The sequence below is a fragment of the Mirounga angustirostris genome, unplaced genomic scaffold, assembly GCF_029215605.1.
Source record: "Mirounga angustirostris isolate CCGP_5_RB_7025 unplaced genomic scaffold, mMirAng1.0.hap1 SCAF_16, whole genome shotgun sequence".
NCBI classification, from domain to species: domain Eukaryota; kingdom Metazoa; phylum Chordata; class Mammalia; order Carnivora; family Phocidae; genus Mirounga; species Mirounga angustirostris.
Window position 1 is genome coordinate 4,545,172 of NW_026991724.1, and position 14,318 is coordinate 4,559,489.

Sequence of the window (14,318 nt, forward strand, 5' to 3'; positions counted from 1 at the left end):
GGAGTACTTCCGGCCCGGCCCGGAAGACCGTTAATCTCCGCGGTGTTGCCGTTCCGTCCCGGGCGTTGGAGTCGGGGTGTAGTTGGCCGGCTGCCTCGTGGCTCGTGGGTCGGCCGGGCGTCCCGCGCAGGTCCAAGTCCTCGACGAGCCCAGCGGGGCCTGGGCCACGTAAGCGCGCGCGCCGCCGGGACGGCGGGGGGCGGTGGGGTCCCCCGGCCGGGAGCGGAGCTCGGGCTTGGCCTTTGCGCGGGTCCGCGGGCGCCACGCTGTGTGACTTTGGGACACATCGCCCCACAGCCGCCCGGCGGGTCGTCAGCTCCTACCTCACGGAGCGGGAGGACCCCACAAATGCAAAGCGTGGCGGCAGCTGTCCCGCACACGGAGCGGCTCCCGCGGGGCCTCTGCGGTGGCCGCGGGCTCCACCGGCGCCCTCTGCCTGCCCGGTTTTGTCTGAGGCTCATCCACTTCTGGGTTTGTTCTTTCAGTTTATATGTACTAGTTGTTGCACTGGAGCAAATACCGAGGCACTGGGAGGAAATGGAGTCCCTTTCCCGTGGGGACTGTTAGAGCAGTTTGGAATCCGATAGTTTCGTCTTTAAATGTCTAATCACACACGTGCTCTGGGGGAGGGGTGCGGGTGTTGGGAGGCGAGGACCTGCGGGAGGCTTGCGGCCTGAAAATCTCAAGGATGAGTAGGGTTCTGTAGTTGCACGGGAAGGGCGCTGGCGTTCATTCTAAGCGGAGAGATGGTCTGCAGTGAAAAGTATGGTGAGGAAATCCCGAAGGAGGTCAGAGTGATTGGCGCTCAGGCGCGAGAGAGGAGCTGGAGGTGAGCTGGAGCCGCCTGTCTGGACACCTGCGCACGCTGGCTTATCAGGGACGCAGCCAGCGCTGGGAGGTGTGGGTGCCCCTAAGTGCAGTCAGGACCGCGCGTCCTGTGGTAGCCAGTGTTTCGCACAAGGATTCACCGAGCACTTCCTTGATTCGTGCCCTCTCCTGTTACGGGAAAGAGGGTGAGGGCTGCAGCCGGACGCCAGGAACTCAGGAATGAATCAGATCCAGCCCCTGCCTTAGGAGAGCTCCCAGTCTCAGGAAGGAGATAAGGCTGTACGTGGAGACCGCAATTAGAGTGAGGCTGCTGTGCCATAAGATACACCTGTTCGTTCACTGAGAAGCACTACTGGCTTTTACTGCATGGCGGGTGTTTTGCGCGGTGCTGAGAGTACGTCGATGTGTGCAGGTCACAGAATAAATCAGCCAAATGCAGTGGCAGTTCCAAGGGAAAAGATTTTTGTTTACCAAGGCTAATGCTGGTGTTGGCTTGTGGATGCCTGGGAGTGGAGTGGTGCAGAACTTGAGACTTTGAATTGGATGGGAGATCAGGCTGTTGGCCTTGGGGGTTTGCTGTTCCCCGAGCTTCAGTTTCCTGAACTCCAGAATAGGGAAAACAGACGAGTAAAAGAGCTAGCCCATCGCTTGCAGCTGCTGGTGTTCAGAAAGTGAACCCTGCTGTTATTTTTGTGGTTAATAAAAGAAGGGGGATGGTGTGGCTGCTTATTTTTCTAGAGCAGTTTGAATTTGGCAAAACGCTTTGACGTAAATTTACTGTTATTCAGCACAGGGTCAGTTGCATTTTCCACAAGGTACTATGCTTGAAAGTGGGAAGACAGACGAATAAAACTCTGTCCTGGCTTTGGGGGAACTGCAGTTGGTCTTGAGAGTGTAACTTCGGGTGTAAGGTGCATGGTCTACCAACAAGTGATTGGAATTCGGGAGAGCTATGGTAGAAGCTGCCCCCTCACCACCTGTCTGACTTCATCCCTCTCCCATTCTCCTCCCCATTCATTCTGTGGCCTCCCAGCTGTTTCTCACACTTTCCTGCCCCAAGACTTCGGCACTTGCTGTTCGTTCTCCCGGGACCCCTCGTCCCAGTTGTCTGCATGGTTCTGTTCCTCATTAGGTTCAGGCCGTGCCAAATGCCCCCTTCTGAGCGAGGCTTTCCCTGGCTTCCGCTGCCCATCACCATTGCCATCCCCTGCCTCATGGTTGGTTGGTTGGTTGGTTTTAATATTAGTACTTATTAGTATCTGGCAGTAGGCTGCATATCTATTCTTTATTATCTATCTTCTGAAATAAAATATGAGATATAGTCCTGTTAGGGCAGTTTTTACTCTCCCAGGAACCCTGGAAAGCATGCTCAGATTCAAGTTTCCGAGAAGGCGTGATGTGTGGTTCTTGTTTTCCAGGATGGACTTCCCCAGCTCCCTCCGACCCACGCTGTTCATGACTGGCCCCCTTGGTCTGAGTAATGTCCCTGACATGTCCTTCATGTGTAGCTGGAGAGACGCCCTGACCCTGCCAGAGTCACTGCCCGAGAACTCTAAGGTGAGCGCAGCGGGGAGAGCCCTGGCTGTGGCCTCTTCCCGGCCCCCCCTTCCCAGCACTCACACCAGGTGTCGGGCTCAGGTGGGGTGGCATTGGCACTAACCTGCCAAGACACAGGTGAGCCAGAATCTCCACTCGGGGTTGCCGGGGACGGCCGCTCTCCACAGAGGGTTTCCTGAGCACGGGCTGCCGCCCCTCCCTCTGTCTTCCTCTCCTGCCTTTGCTCAGCTGATGCCCACTGATGAGCCCCTGCAGTGCTCAGGGGGGCCTCATTAGGTCCCGGGAATCTAGCGTGAGGAAGTCAGAGGCATCCCCTGCCCTGTGGAACTTAGGGTTAGGGCCAGTGGGACCAAGCGACCAAAGGATAGAATCATCACCCTGTGTGATAAGAGCTCAGCCTGAAACCCAGAGGATGCTCACATAGCACAGTGCAAATGAAGCCAGGGGAGGAGAGGCCTCCTGGGACAGGAAGGACAAGGGGCTTGCCCTGGAAGCCTAAGCCATCTGGCTCCCACTTGGAGACAGGCTGCTTAAGGATGATGTCAGGCAGATGGGGGGGGGGGGGGCGGGTCCCTGGCAAGGAAGGTCTTAATGTCCATTCAGTCCCCTCTGGGAGCCCAGCTTGCTCGCGCTTGTACCCCTGAGTGTTGGAGCTGAGTGGTCTTGGGCCGGCTCAGCCCTGGGGAGTGGAGTGGCCTGTGGGCTCCCCGAGTCAGCATGAGGTGTCCTGAGTGGAAGTGAGAATCAGGTGGCACAGGGTCAGCCAGTAATGGCCCAGGGCTGGGGGCGGGGCGGGGGGGGGGGCGCAGCTCAGAGGCACGGGCTGGCCCCAGGCTCCCAGCCCTTCTCCTAACCCGCTGTTGCCCAGGGCGAGCCTCCCCGTGCCTCCACTGCTTCACCCCAGTGACTGTTGTACCAACGAGTAGTAAGACACATGCTTACAAATTAAAAAGAAATGAAGAGGCACCTGGCTGGCTCAGTTGGTAGAGGATGCAGCTCTTCATCTCAGGGTCGTGAGTTCAAGCCCCATGTTGGGCGTGAAGCCTACTTAAAACAAAAATTAAAAAACAAATAAAAAAATTAAAAAAAAGACAACGTGCCAGCGCCCGCACCTGGCCTGGGACTGCACTCACTGTGTTCCTTTCGGGCTTGTGTTTCCTCAGAATGAGGCGCCACACTTGGCCACAGGCCTACTCTGGGAGCCAGAGACCCCCGGACCCCTTCCTTTGCTGCCTCCTGGTCCTGGTAAGGGTCTTGGGCCCTGGGGCTCCCTTCCAAGCCATTCCCCCTGTCACTTCTGTCCCCCACCTCCCACCCAAAGGCCTTCCCTCTCCCTGCTGGTGACCTCCAGTCATCTGGGATACCTGGCCCCACTTCTGGGCCATCTCTGGTTCCCGAACAAACCCCTTCTCCAGCCTCACTCTTCCCTCAGATCCCTGGGACCCTGGGGTGACTGCCCAGGACCTGCTTTTCCGGGGAGCTTTCCCGTTCCGAAGGAAGCCCCAAGCTGTGCTGGACGTTACCGAGCAGGTGAGTAGCCCCACAGTGGGCAGTGCTGAGTGGTGGGGGCTGTGCGCGGTGACCCAGCCTCCTCTCCTGTAGCTCAGCCGCTTCCTGTGGGACCATGGGGACATAGCCTTTGCACCCCTGGGGAAGCTGATGCTGGAGAATTTCAAACTGGAGGGAGCACGGGTGAGTAACCCTTGTCCAGCCAGGAGAGGGGGCTCCCTACTTGTTGTCGGGGTAACCTCGGTTGTGCGAACTTGACAAGGCCTTTCCACACAGAGCCGTTCTAAGAAGAAGACAGTGGTCAGTGTGAAGAGTCTACTCCAGGACCTCGGTGGACACCAGCCCTGGGGGCAAGTGGCTAGTGAGAAAGGACGGGCTGGGAAGGCCTAGCTGAGGTGATGTGGAAGCAGCCAGGGCACTGATCCAGGGTCCCCTCAGAGTTGTTTCCTCTGCCCCACGTGGTCAGGGGCCACAGTTCCTCACACCAAACTCCAGCTCTAAGTGGAAGGGGGAATTAGATTTATGGGCTGCAGGCATGGTTGCATCTAGGTGTTCACATAATGTTACTAGGGCTCTATCTCTTTATTTTCTCCTTCACTTGGCTTTGTTTGGCTTAATTCCTGGACATACTGTTCCTAAGTGGCAGTGAGATGGCTTATGATCTCAAGGAAGAAGCTAGTGTTTTTCCTCAGGCACCAGCAAAAGCCCTGGGAAGGGTGTGGTTGGTGTGGTCTTTGTGTCTGGCTCCTCCATGAGCCGATCACTGTGGCCAGAGGCAACCTATGACCACCCTAGCAGCAGGGACTAGGGTGGAATCATTTCCCAAAGGAAGAGATTCTAGGTTGATAAAAATATGCATCTAATGGCCTGGCCTCTTTTGGGATGGGACCTAGTCCTCCTCTCGGTCACCGTCACCGCCTGATCCTCCTGCTGTTCCCTCGTCCCCAGCTGCCCCTGGGCTTTCCTCAGCTACCGACAGCGCCGGTTCTCCATTGTCGGGGGCCCCGTCCTGGGCAAGTCAGTGGCCAGCCTCCTGGGGGAGCTGCTGCACGAGGAGCTGGCTATGCGGTGGGAGCAACTGCTCCTGGACGACACATTCACCGGGGGTGCTTTGGCCTGGGTGCCCGGGGGGACGCCGCAGGTGGGACAGTTGGTCTACCCTGCGGGAGGTGCTCTAGACACGCTCTGTATCCTTTGGTAGGGGGCAGGAGGGGGTGGAGGAGGCTCCCTCTGGTGGAGGAGGTGCTCTCGGCATGGTCCAGGAGAATGGCAGGATGTTGGGGGACTTGCAGTGACCAGAGCTCATAGACTTGTCCTTAGCCAGAGGCCCAGGTTTCCAAGAGGTCAGTCTGCCCCCAGGCGGTGACCCTCAGGCTCTCGGGGACCCTGGCCACATCCAGCTCCGAGGACCTGTCCGGCAGGTGGTGACCCGCACTGTGCAAGGGGAATGTGAGTCCCCTGGACGCCTCCCTCCCCCTCTGCCTCCCTCCCTCCCTGACTGACTTGCTACCTAACTCTGACCCTCTCCATCCCACAGCCCTGCTGGCTGTCCGCTCTGACTACCACTGTGCCCTGTGGAAGGTCAGCAAGCAGGGGCGGGTCGCCCCTCTCCAGGTGCTGCAGGTCGGGAAGGGGGCCACAGGGATCAGCCTCAGGTGAGGGGCTCAGTCAGGCTGGTGTGCGCGGAGCTGGGTATGGGAACGGGGTGGGGGGGGGTCCGCTGACCTTGCTTGTGCCCTGCAGCCCTCACCTGCCTGGGGAGCTGGCTGTCTGCAGCCGTTCCGGAGCCGTCTGTCTGTGGACCCCCCAGGATGGGTAATGCCCCTTTCCTGTGAAAATCCTCCACCGCTATAAACAGCTCGCCCCGAACCCCAGCCCGTGCTCCCCATGCAACATGTCCTGGACCCCGGCCCCCCCGACATCAGCCCGACATGGCTGGCCTATCTCCCCAAGGCTGCAGCAAGTCTACAAGGACCCCGAGACCCTTGTGTTCTGTGACCCCTCTCCTTGGCGTTGGGCAGACTTCACCGCTCATCCCCGGGTGCTGACTGTGGGGGACCGCACTGGAGTGAAAATTATTGACACTCAGGTGAGTGGAGGGGACCGTCCTGGGCATAGCAGTGGGACAGAGCAGATACGGGGCCGGGGATCTTCCCCAGAGGGCATGGAGAGCGGCAGGGCCATGAGCCTTGCCCGCCTGGTGGGGGGACCGGCGGGGGTCTTGGCACAGCCCCGGGCTGAGGGAGGGCTGACCTGGGTTTCTCCCCCAGGGCCCACCCGGCTGTGGTCTGCTGCTTTTCCGTGGCGGGGCAGAAGCAGCCTGCCGGAAGGGGGAGCGGGTCCTGCTGAGCCAGTACCTGGGGGAGTGCGGCGCCGAGCCTCGACTGCCCACACTCCAGCTCATCTGTACCCAGGTGAGCAGCGCCCTCCCCTCCTCTCCCCTGCGCACTGTCAGAGGGGACAACTCAGGCAAGACGGGCGTTGGGAGACTCTGAGGAGTCTGGGGTTGGACTGCGTAACGGGCAGGTGGTTAAGGCTGCACGGGGAGGGGCCGCTGAGCGGAGCTTTAAGGGGGCCCCACGGGGAAGGAGGAAAGGCATGGGGTGTTGGGCAGCGGGCCGTGCGACGTGGGCCAGTTGCCCTGTGAGCTGAGGAGAAGGGGAGGCGGTCTGAGGGTCTGTGCCCCCCCCCCCCCCCCAGGAGCCTGGGGGTGTTGCCGGTGTGCCTCGGACACAGGTCCCGGGGTTGGACGGGTTCGGGGAAGGCCTGGGGCAGGCCAGGGGGGGGTTCTGTGCCACCAGACGGCTCTGTACCTCTCCTGAGGGTCCCTCCCATGGGGTGCTCTGGGGGATACACCGGGAAATGCCCCCCATGTGGTGCTACCTAGTGGGGACGGGGGTGGGGGCGTCAGGGGGGTCACGGGGCCAGGACAGCTCTGGGGCTTGAAGTCCCCTTGAGAGCCACACGGAGCAGCCTGTCCCATCGGACACTTTCCTCGTGCCTCAGTCACAGCCCCTTCGGTCATGGGTCCCCCCACACACACACACGCCCGTGCACCCGCCCTCATCGTGGCCTTCCTTGGTGGCTACAACCCCCGGTTTGTTCTCCCCTCGGTGCTGCCCCCCTCGGTCACAGCCCCCCCCCGGTCATAGCCCCCCCCACAACTGCCCATTCAGCCCCATTGTAGCACCCTTCAGTCTGGCCTTGTCCCCACCACACATCTCCCCCTTCACAGCCCTCCCCCTGCCCTGTCTCGTCCCCCCGCCCCAGTCCGGTTCTTCCTCAGTCACAGCCCTGCGTCTTGCTTCTTGTCGTCTGTTTCCTGTCGCCCCCAGTTCTCGCTCTACCTGGTGGACGAGCGCCTCCCCTTGGTGCCCATGCTGAAGTGGGACCACAACCTCCCCTCGGCTCCCCTGTGGGCCCAGCTGCTGCCCCCGCCCTGCCCCGGCTACCCCCAGCCGCTGCTCCTGGGGGGCCAGGGCGGGCACCTGCAGCTGCTGCACCTCGCAGGTAAGAGTCGAGCAAGGGCGGGAGGCGGGCGGGAGGCGGGCGGGAGGCAGGCAGGGCCTCAGCCGTCTCTCCTTCCTCCAGGAGAGGGGGCCTCTGCACCCCGGCTGGCGGGGCCCCCCCAGTCTCTCCCTTCCAGCAGCGACTCCCTCTCCGCGTTCCCCCTGCTGGAGCCCAAGAGTCAGTGGCGCCTGCAGGAGCGTCTGAAAGCGCCAACTATAGGTGCGCTGGGGCCAGGGAAAGGAGTCGAGGGGGGCACTCCGCTGGGCCTTGGCGTCACCGTCACTCCCCTCTCCAGGGCTGGCTGCTACCATCCCATCGTCGGCTTCCAAGCCAGTCCTGTCGCTCTTCCAGCTCTCGGCGGCTGGGGATGTCTTCCACCAGCACCTCCGCCTCCAGGCAGACCCTGGGCCTCACTCGCGTGGCCCCGCAGCCTCCTGGACTCCCCAGGCCACTGCCTGCTGCAGCCGGTGGCTGAAGGCCCTGCTGGACGTGCCCCCGGCCCCGCCTGTGTGGGCAGCACCCACCTTCTCCCACCGCCGTCTGCTGGGCCGCATGGAACAGAGGAAGGTGGAGCAAAAGGGGCCGGAGGGTCTCCGAGCGGCCATGGCTGCAGGGCGGCTGCTGCGGCAGAAGGACCTGGGCTCGCTCCCCTCCGCGGGGCCGCCCCCCGCCCCCGAGCCGGGCCCTGAGGACGAGCTGAGTGCCCGCTTGGAGGCAGCCTGGGGAGGCCGCGTGGCTGCCTGGTGGGATGGGCAGCAGGCCAGGAGCCCGGGGCCCGGCGGACGGCCCAAGCGGCGCAAGCGCCGGACTCCGCTGTCCAGTGCCTTCTCCTCGCTCAGCGGCCGCCTGGAGCTCTCAGACGCCACCAGCCCCCCTCACAGCCCAGACCGGGCGTCCCCTGAGGCCAGGCCTCGGCCACCGGCGACCCCGCCCTCCCAGGAGTCGACTCAGGAGCCGTGGGCTCGGGGGGTCCCCTCCGAGCGGCAGCAGACTCTCCGCGACTACATGGCCAGGCTGCCCCTCCGAGAGGCCCCCCCTCGAGGCGTCTGCTCCCCCCTGCCCGGGACCTCCAGCAGCCGGGCCACGCCCCCCCGGCCCCAGACCCTGCAGGATGGCACGGCCCAGCTGCCGCCAGGAAGGAACACCCGGGGAGGTGCCGCGGTGTCCTCCTCCCAGACCTCCAGGCAGCAGGCGCTGCGGAAGAAGCCCCGCATGGGCTTCTGAGGGCCCGGGGAAGCCGCTCCCCCGGCCCCCGGGAGCCCTTCGTCCTGGGCCTGCCGCGCCTTCCGTGGTTGGAAGCTGGGGAGTGAAAGGAGCGCAGGATCCAGGGCGCAGACCTTTCTGCTTCCGGCGCGGCGGGGACAGCAACACTTGTTTCTCCTACTTGCGCTTTTGCTAGAAGATCATTCCAGAGGGCACGTCGAGAAGGCCCCAGTGGGCCTGTCCTGAAGGTCCGTGTCCTTGGGATTCCCTCCAGGGGGCGGGGGGCCGCACCGCACAGGAGCCGGGCCTGCCGCGTCCCCCACCCGCCCTCCGGACGCCGGGGTGACGTAAGGGCGTCAGCCCCCCGCGCCCGCGGGCAGTCCGCAGCTGCTGGTGCTGCTGTTTGTGTTTGTTAAGCAGTTTCTGCCGTGATCCGGTGTTTTGTAGAGGGAGACGCTTTGGCCCCACGTTTCGGGAGTGAATAAACTTGGCAGCTGAACGGGGCTTGGCGTGATCGGTTTCTCGGGCCACAGCGCCCCCTCCTGCCACTTCTGATGTGTGATGCCTGAATTCACTTCCCTGAGCGTGTGGCTCTGTGGAAGATTTTGCCCCCCTCCGGGGAAAACAGCCCCTCAGAATGTCACAGGACACCAGGATCTGATGTAGATTTCTCATCACACGGGAAGAGCGTACCTGGTTAAAGGAATCACATAGGACTCGCGGGGATGTGAAATAATCCAGTAACACTGACTCACTATGTTCAATGTCTGTACTGGTCAGGACGCAGCCGAGGCCACAGAGAGCGGGGGAGGTCGCGTCCTGCTTTGAGAGCAGGAGAACGGCCGGCGCACGGGGGCTGAGCGGCAGGTGCACGCGGCAGCCGAGGCGCCCGGCGCTCTCAGGAACTGCGACTCTTTGGAAGGAAGGGGAGCCCAGCCAGGGGGGTGACCTGTACCCACAGGGGGGCCCCAACTGCCGGCTTGCTGTCCCCGTTAGCCTAGGGGCAGGAGGGCCACCCTGGGGTTCAATCCAAGCCAAATTCAATGTCCTCCTTGTCCTCTCCCGCCTCGGGTTCGGCAAGCTCCGTCTCAGGCCGCGCCTCATTCTCATCAGTGGCCTCACCTGAAGAGTTAGGAGAGAAGGTAGCTGTGTTCTTGGGACCTTTGTCAGCCCCTCACGTCCCCCTGCGTGCGGGCCTCGAGTCAGGCGCGCAAGCTGGTGTTGGGAAAGAAGCCTGGCTACTGGCTAGTGTCACCTAGGAAGCGCCTGGGCTCATCAGAGGCCCAGAGACTAACTTGTCACCGCGCCCCACCCTGTTTGCTCGTTACCTGTGAACACTGCCCTGTTTCCCCCACACGTGCCTCTCCCTGGCCATGTGCGTGGCCCCCAGCACCAGGCCAGGCCGACCGGTCAGCTGGTGACTTGTCGCACCCAGCCAGGTGCTCTGGCCGCCCCCTGCCCAGTGGGCCTCCCTTTCCCGCCAGCAGCACCCCGCTCAGCATTCACCCCATCCTCCACCCTCAGGCCAGCAGTCACCCTCATTTTGTCCCACACTCCTGTCGTCGTGTCACCGGAGCTCACCCTTCCTCAGAAGCCTGGGTCTGGACAGGCTGAGGGTTGGGCGGTGTGGACTGGGGTGAGAACAGGTTCCCGAGCCCCGCCGAGACCCACATGGCCATCCTCGGCCCAGGTCAGCAAGCAGCCATGAGCAGGGACACGATCTACAGCGGTCTCCGTGGTCTGTTGTGAGTGGCCTCCAACCCGTCGGCTGCTACCCTGGGGTTGGATAGCGGCAGTTCCTTCCCCCCATCTAAGCCTGGACCCCTGTGGTCTCGAAAGTAGGGTCGTGATACCTGGGAGAGAGGCTGGAAGTAGGTCACTGTCCCCGTCTGCACTGGAAGGGGGTGGTGTGCCATCCTGTTGGCAGGTTGGGGGCATCGGTGGCTGGCCTGAAGCTTCCTCGCCGGGGAGCTCCTGGATCAGTGGGCGTGGGGACTTGATGTCTCCCCTTGGCGTTTCTGAGTCCCTCTCGGCTGCTGCTTTACATATGTCGGTGAAGGGTGTCTCGGCCTTCCTCGCCGGGTCCCTGGGGATTGCGAATATGTTCGAAAGGGCGTCTGGGATGTCTTCTGGCACTGGGAGTGAGGAGTAGTCCAGTTCAGGGTCACTGTCATCACTCAAGCTTGAGATGGTTATAATCTTTGGAAAGCGCATCTGTTAAGAGAAAAAAGATGTGTGAACGTTTCTGCTTTCACGGTAGTCACTGCAGAATGCCCTGTGCTGACACTGCTTTTTTATTGATCGTAAGATACTCTGCTGTCACATACAAGAAGGGCCTGAGGGAGCCCCGCACTCTGCCCTTGGGACGTGAGACCTCAGGACTGATGCCCCTTGGCCAAATTCCCGAGCCCCCGAAGGGGTGGTGAGCTCTCCAGCAGGGCTCCTCTCCGGCCCTCCGTCGGGGGTCCAGCCACACTCCCCTCGCCCGCTCTGCGCCCGCTGCCCCAGCACCCTCCTGGGCTTCCAGGTCTGCTCCGCTCGGAGCCTCGGCCTCCGGCTGGCAGGCGCCCCACCGGACGTAGCCCCCTTGCAGAGGAGCCCTCCACGGGAACTGTGGGCTCGTGCGTGCTTCCTTCCTTGGCGATGGGCTCGGGCCCAGAGATGGTGTCTTACGCTGTCCTCGCAGTGCCGGTCTGTGTGGGAGAAGCCCCATCCTGCCTCGGACACTCTCCTCCCCTTCCCCGTCTGTGTGTCGCTATGGGACAGGCATTCCGAAAATGAACGCCTCCCACGTCAGAAGGACAGAAGGTTGTTCCCAGGCACTCATGTACGATGAGCAGGTGTTAAAAATCAGTGCCAGATGTGTGTTCAGGAAGACCCAAGGGCTTAACCGTAAGACCTGACGCGAGTGAGCAGCTCCACTTGCTTCGGAGAGGGGAGACCCGGGGGTGCGGGGGTGCGGGCCAGGGGCGCCTGACGTGCACGAAGGAGCCGTGCTTTGTGAGTAACAGGACCGGAGTGACAGTGACATAGGGCTGACTGTGGGGACGCGGGGCTGATGACCTCGTTCTGGCCTTCCGGAGGCTCGCCTGTGTCAGCGTCTTCCAAGTCGGGCAGGTCCTGCAAGAACAAACAAGCCCCTGTCACCCGGCAGCAGGCACAGGGTCGCGCAAGCGGGGGGCGTGTGCAAGCCGAGTGTGCAGGAAGGACCCGAAGCCGTCAGGCAGGCCGTGCGCGCTCACAGCGTACACGCAGCGCCAGCCCGGGTATCTGGACCTCAGCGATGACAGAGGTCGGCAGGAATGCCTTTGTCATCAAAGACCCAGCCAGCGCATGGGGGAGGGGGGGCGGGGGGGGCAGACAATGGGGCCCAAGCCAGACGCGCGGCCTAGGACTCTGTGGTGTAATGGGAGTGTGGTTCGGGCCTCCCCACGGCTGGGGCGGGGCGCGGCGCGGGGGGCTCTCCTGTCATGGGTTTGTGTCTTCACAGCCACCAGGCCAGGACGCGAGGCAGGCAGACAGCGTGCAGTTGGATGGAGGGGCCTGGGGCACGCTGCCTCACTTGGCATTCCTGCCCCTCCAGGCTTGGCTGTGGAGCCCCGGGCAAGTTACTTCGCCTCTCTGTTCCTCAGTCTCGTCTGTGAAGTGGGGATGGCGATGGTACCTACCGCCTCTTAGACTTACTGGAAGGTTCAGTCAATCAAAACATGATCAGCCTAGAACAGTGCCAGGCAGAATGAGAACCGTAAGCTCTACCGGTCGTCCCGGACATAGCTGGTTCTCCCTCCCCAGTGTTTCTTACCACACGTGGGCTCCGAGAGCTAGGAGCCCGCTCTGAACACGGACTGCTCAGTGCGAGTCTTACTGAGCCGCGTGAAATCGCGCAGTTTACCAGGGAAGTGGGCAGCGGCAGGCAAAGCTGTGGGCCGTCCTTCCCGGAGCCCTGAGTGAGCCCCAGCTGCCCACTGGCCAGGAGGCTGGGGAGGTGACAGATGCCTCCCCACTCCTCGCCCCCCCAAGCACGCTTCCTGGGGGTGGCGAGGAAATGCGTGAACTCCCATGGTACCCACTCCTGCGACAGTTCCCAAATGGGAAGGGCTGGGAGGAGCGGAGGAAGCCCAAGCGGCAAGCGGCCAGACAGCTGGCCATGGTCCCATCCCGTTCTCAACAGGTCGGTAGAAGGCTCTCTGGACAGAGTTGCTTTGCCGTGTGACTTTGGGGAAAACGAATCCAGTTTTGCAGAGGGAGCTGGAGGGGGACACCGGGGCCAGCATCGCTCAGTCTCGAAGGTGCACGTTTATGAACACCCGGGGAGATCGTGTTACAGGGCCGGTCTGGCCTGAGGGTCTCGGGGATGCCAGGCCCGTTGACCACGGAGCACACTTTGGCTAGTGCGGATTTGGAGGGTTTCTGTGTGATCTGATACCAACTGTGAAGCAGACCCCTCTCTGCAGACGCAGCTATTTACGTACGTCGATGAAGAATTTCTCCTCCACCTCCAGTTTGATGGTCTCCAGATCTTCGTCGGCACCCAGTTCTGTGTCTGCTGCATCCCCCGCGGCCACAGTCTGGGGGGCCGGTTCTAAGACAACAACACAGAGTTATTCACCTTGGGGTGAGTTTTATGCGCAGTGGTCAGGCTGACAGGCCCAAGAGTGGAGGGAGGCCAGCCCCTGGGACAGAAGCCGGGAGAATCCCCCGGTTAGGACAGGGTTCTGTCTTAGAAGAAAGGAGAGGGGGAGGAGAGAGCCACCTTGTGGCTGGAACTTGGCTGTGACTCCGACAAGATGAAAGTACCAGCCAGGGAGCAGGTGGAATGCGCAGGTGCCAGGAAAAGGCCTGGTTCGTGGGCAAGGAAATAAAGCTCCCCTGGGGAGGTGGAGGGGAGGCAGGCTGGAGAGTCCAGGGTTGCAGCCTGGCCCAGGAGGGGCTGAGGCCACCACCCGCGGGGACCGCCTGTCCCTGGTGGTGGCGTGAGTGTCAGGGAGGCCCAGTAAATAACGAAGCGATGGGGCGCCTGGGTGGCTGAGTCGGTGAAGCATCTGCCTTGTCAAGGAAGTGGCTGGGTCCCTTTGTTCCCTAAAAACGATCTGCTTAGGCTTTGTTTTGGGAAAAGGTAAAGCAAGGAAGAGATGAACAATTATTGGGGGCATGGCTGACGTACGTCATTCAATCCATGGCAGAGACTTTCCATTTCACAGAGGCTGAAACAGGCTCCCAGAGGTTTTGGGGTTTGCCTGAGGTCACTCAGCTGATGGGAGGGGTTGGACATGGCTTTGACCTCAGGGTATCTGTCTAGAACCCGCACTGCCTGGCCTCTCCACAGGGTGTCCTAGTGAGACACCTGTGTGGTTCTCAGACCATGTTGGGGACCACCAGACGGCAGCCAAAGGCCGCCTAGGGAGAGTGCAAAGAGGTGGGAGACACTGTGATTTCCACGATGGTGCACGCGCTCTCTCTGCCCTGAGATGCCAACTTCCGCACGGGGTTGGGGAGGTGACTCAGGCACCGAGTCCCAACTCGCTTCTCCGCCAGCTCGCACTGACTCCTGATTGCATGAGGAGGTCCCAGACTTTGCACAGAAAATGCAGAAGAGCTGCTCACGTCGGTTAGCTCCTCGTTCCCCCCACCCCCCCACCTATGAGGAAAGACAGTCCAATGTGGGAAATGCGAACGGAAAGTAATTTTTTAAACAGAAGGTTTTTATATGT

General features: G+C 61.8%; 2 protein-coding genes across 7 annotated transcripts in view; one reads left to right on the top strand and one right to left on the bottom strand.

Moving 5' to 3' along the window:
• TAF1C (TATA-box binding protein associated factor, RNA polymerase I subunit C) lies at positions 1 to 9,300 on the top strand. 6 transcript variants are annotated; one of them, XM_045890649.3, is made up of 15 exons: positions 1 to 168; positions 2,247 to 2,385; positions 3,549 to 3,630; positions 3,818 to 3,915; positions 3,988 to 4,077; positions 4,171 to 4,244; positions 4,843 to 5,081; positions 5,227 to 5,343; positions 5,432 to 5,549; positions 5,638 to 5,709; positions 5,848 to 5,983; positions 6,165 to 6,308; positions 7,230 to 7,404; positions 7,486 to 7,623; positions 7,700 to 9,300. In XM_045890649.3, the coding sequence occupies exons 2-15, from the start codon at positions 2,248 to 2,250 to the stop codon at positions 8,626 to 8,628; spliced, it is 2,550 nt and encodes an 849-aa protein (XP_045746605.2). In that variant the 5' UTR covers positions 1 to 168; position 2,247; the 3' UTR covers positions 8,629 to 9,300. The 6 variants fall into 6 exon arrangements, with proteins under 6 accessions (XP_045746605.2, XP_064437739.1, XP_064437738.1 ...); XM_064581669.1 differs by lacking the exons at positions 4,843 to 5,081; positions 5,227 to 5,343 and having other exon boundaries at positions 4,171 to 4,255; XM_064581668.1 differs by lacking the exons at positions 3,988 to 4,077; positions 4,171 to 4,244; positions 5,227 to 5,343 and having other exon boundaries at positions 4,843 to 5,035.
• DNAAF1 (dynein axonemal assembly factor 1) overlaps positions 9,270 to 14,318 on the bottom strand; it is a 20,379-nt gene continuing 15,330 nt past the window's right edge. Inside the window, exons 9-12 of the mRNA XM_054511236.2 lie at positions 13,080 to 13,189; positions 11,671 to 11,727; positions 10,461 to 10,821; positions 9,270 to 9,729 (exon numbers count right to left, since the gene is read on the bottom strand). Coding sequence (XP_054367211.1) covers positions 9,632 to 9,729; positions 10,461 to 10,821; positions 11,671 to 11,727; positions 13,080 to 13,189 — 626 coding nt within the window. The 3' untranslated portion in view covers positions 9,270 to 9,631. The remainder of the gene's footprint in view (positions 9,730 to 10,460; positions 10,822 to 11,670; positions 11,728 to 13,079; positions 13,190 to 14,318) is intronic.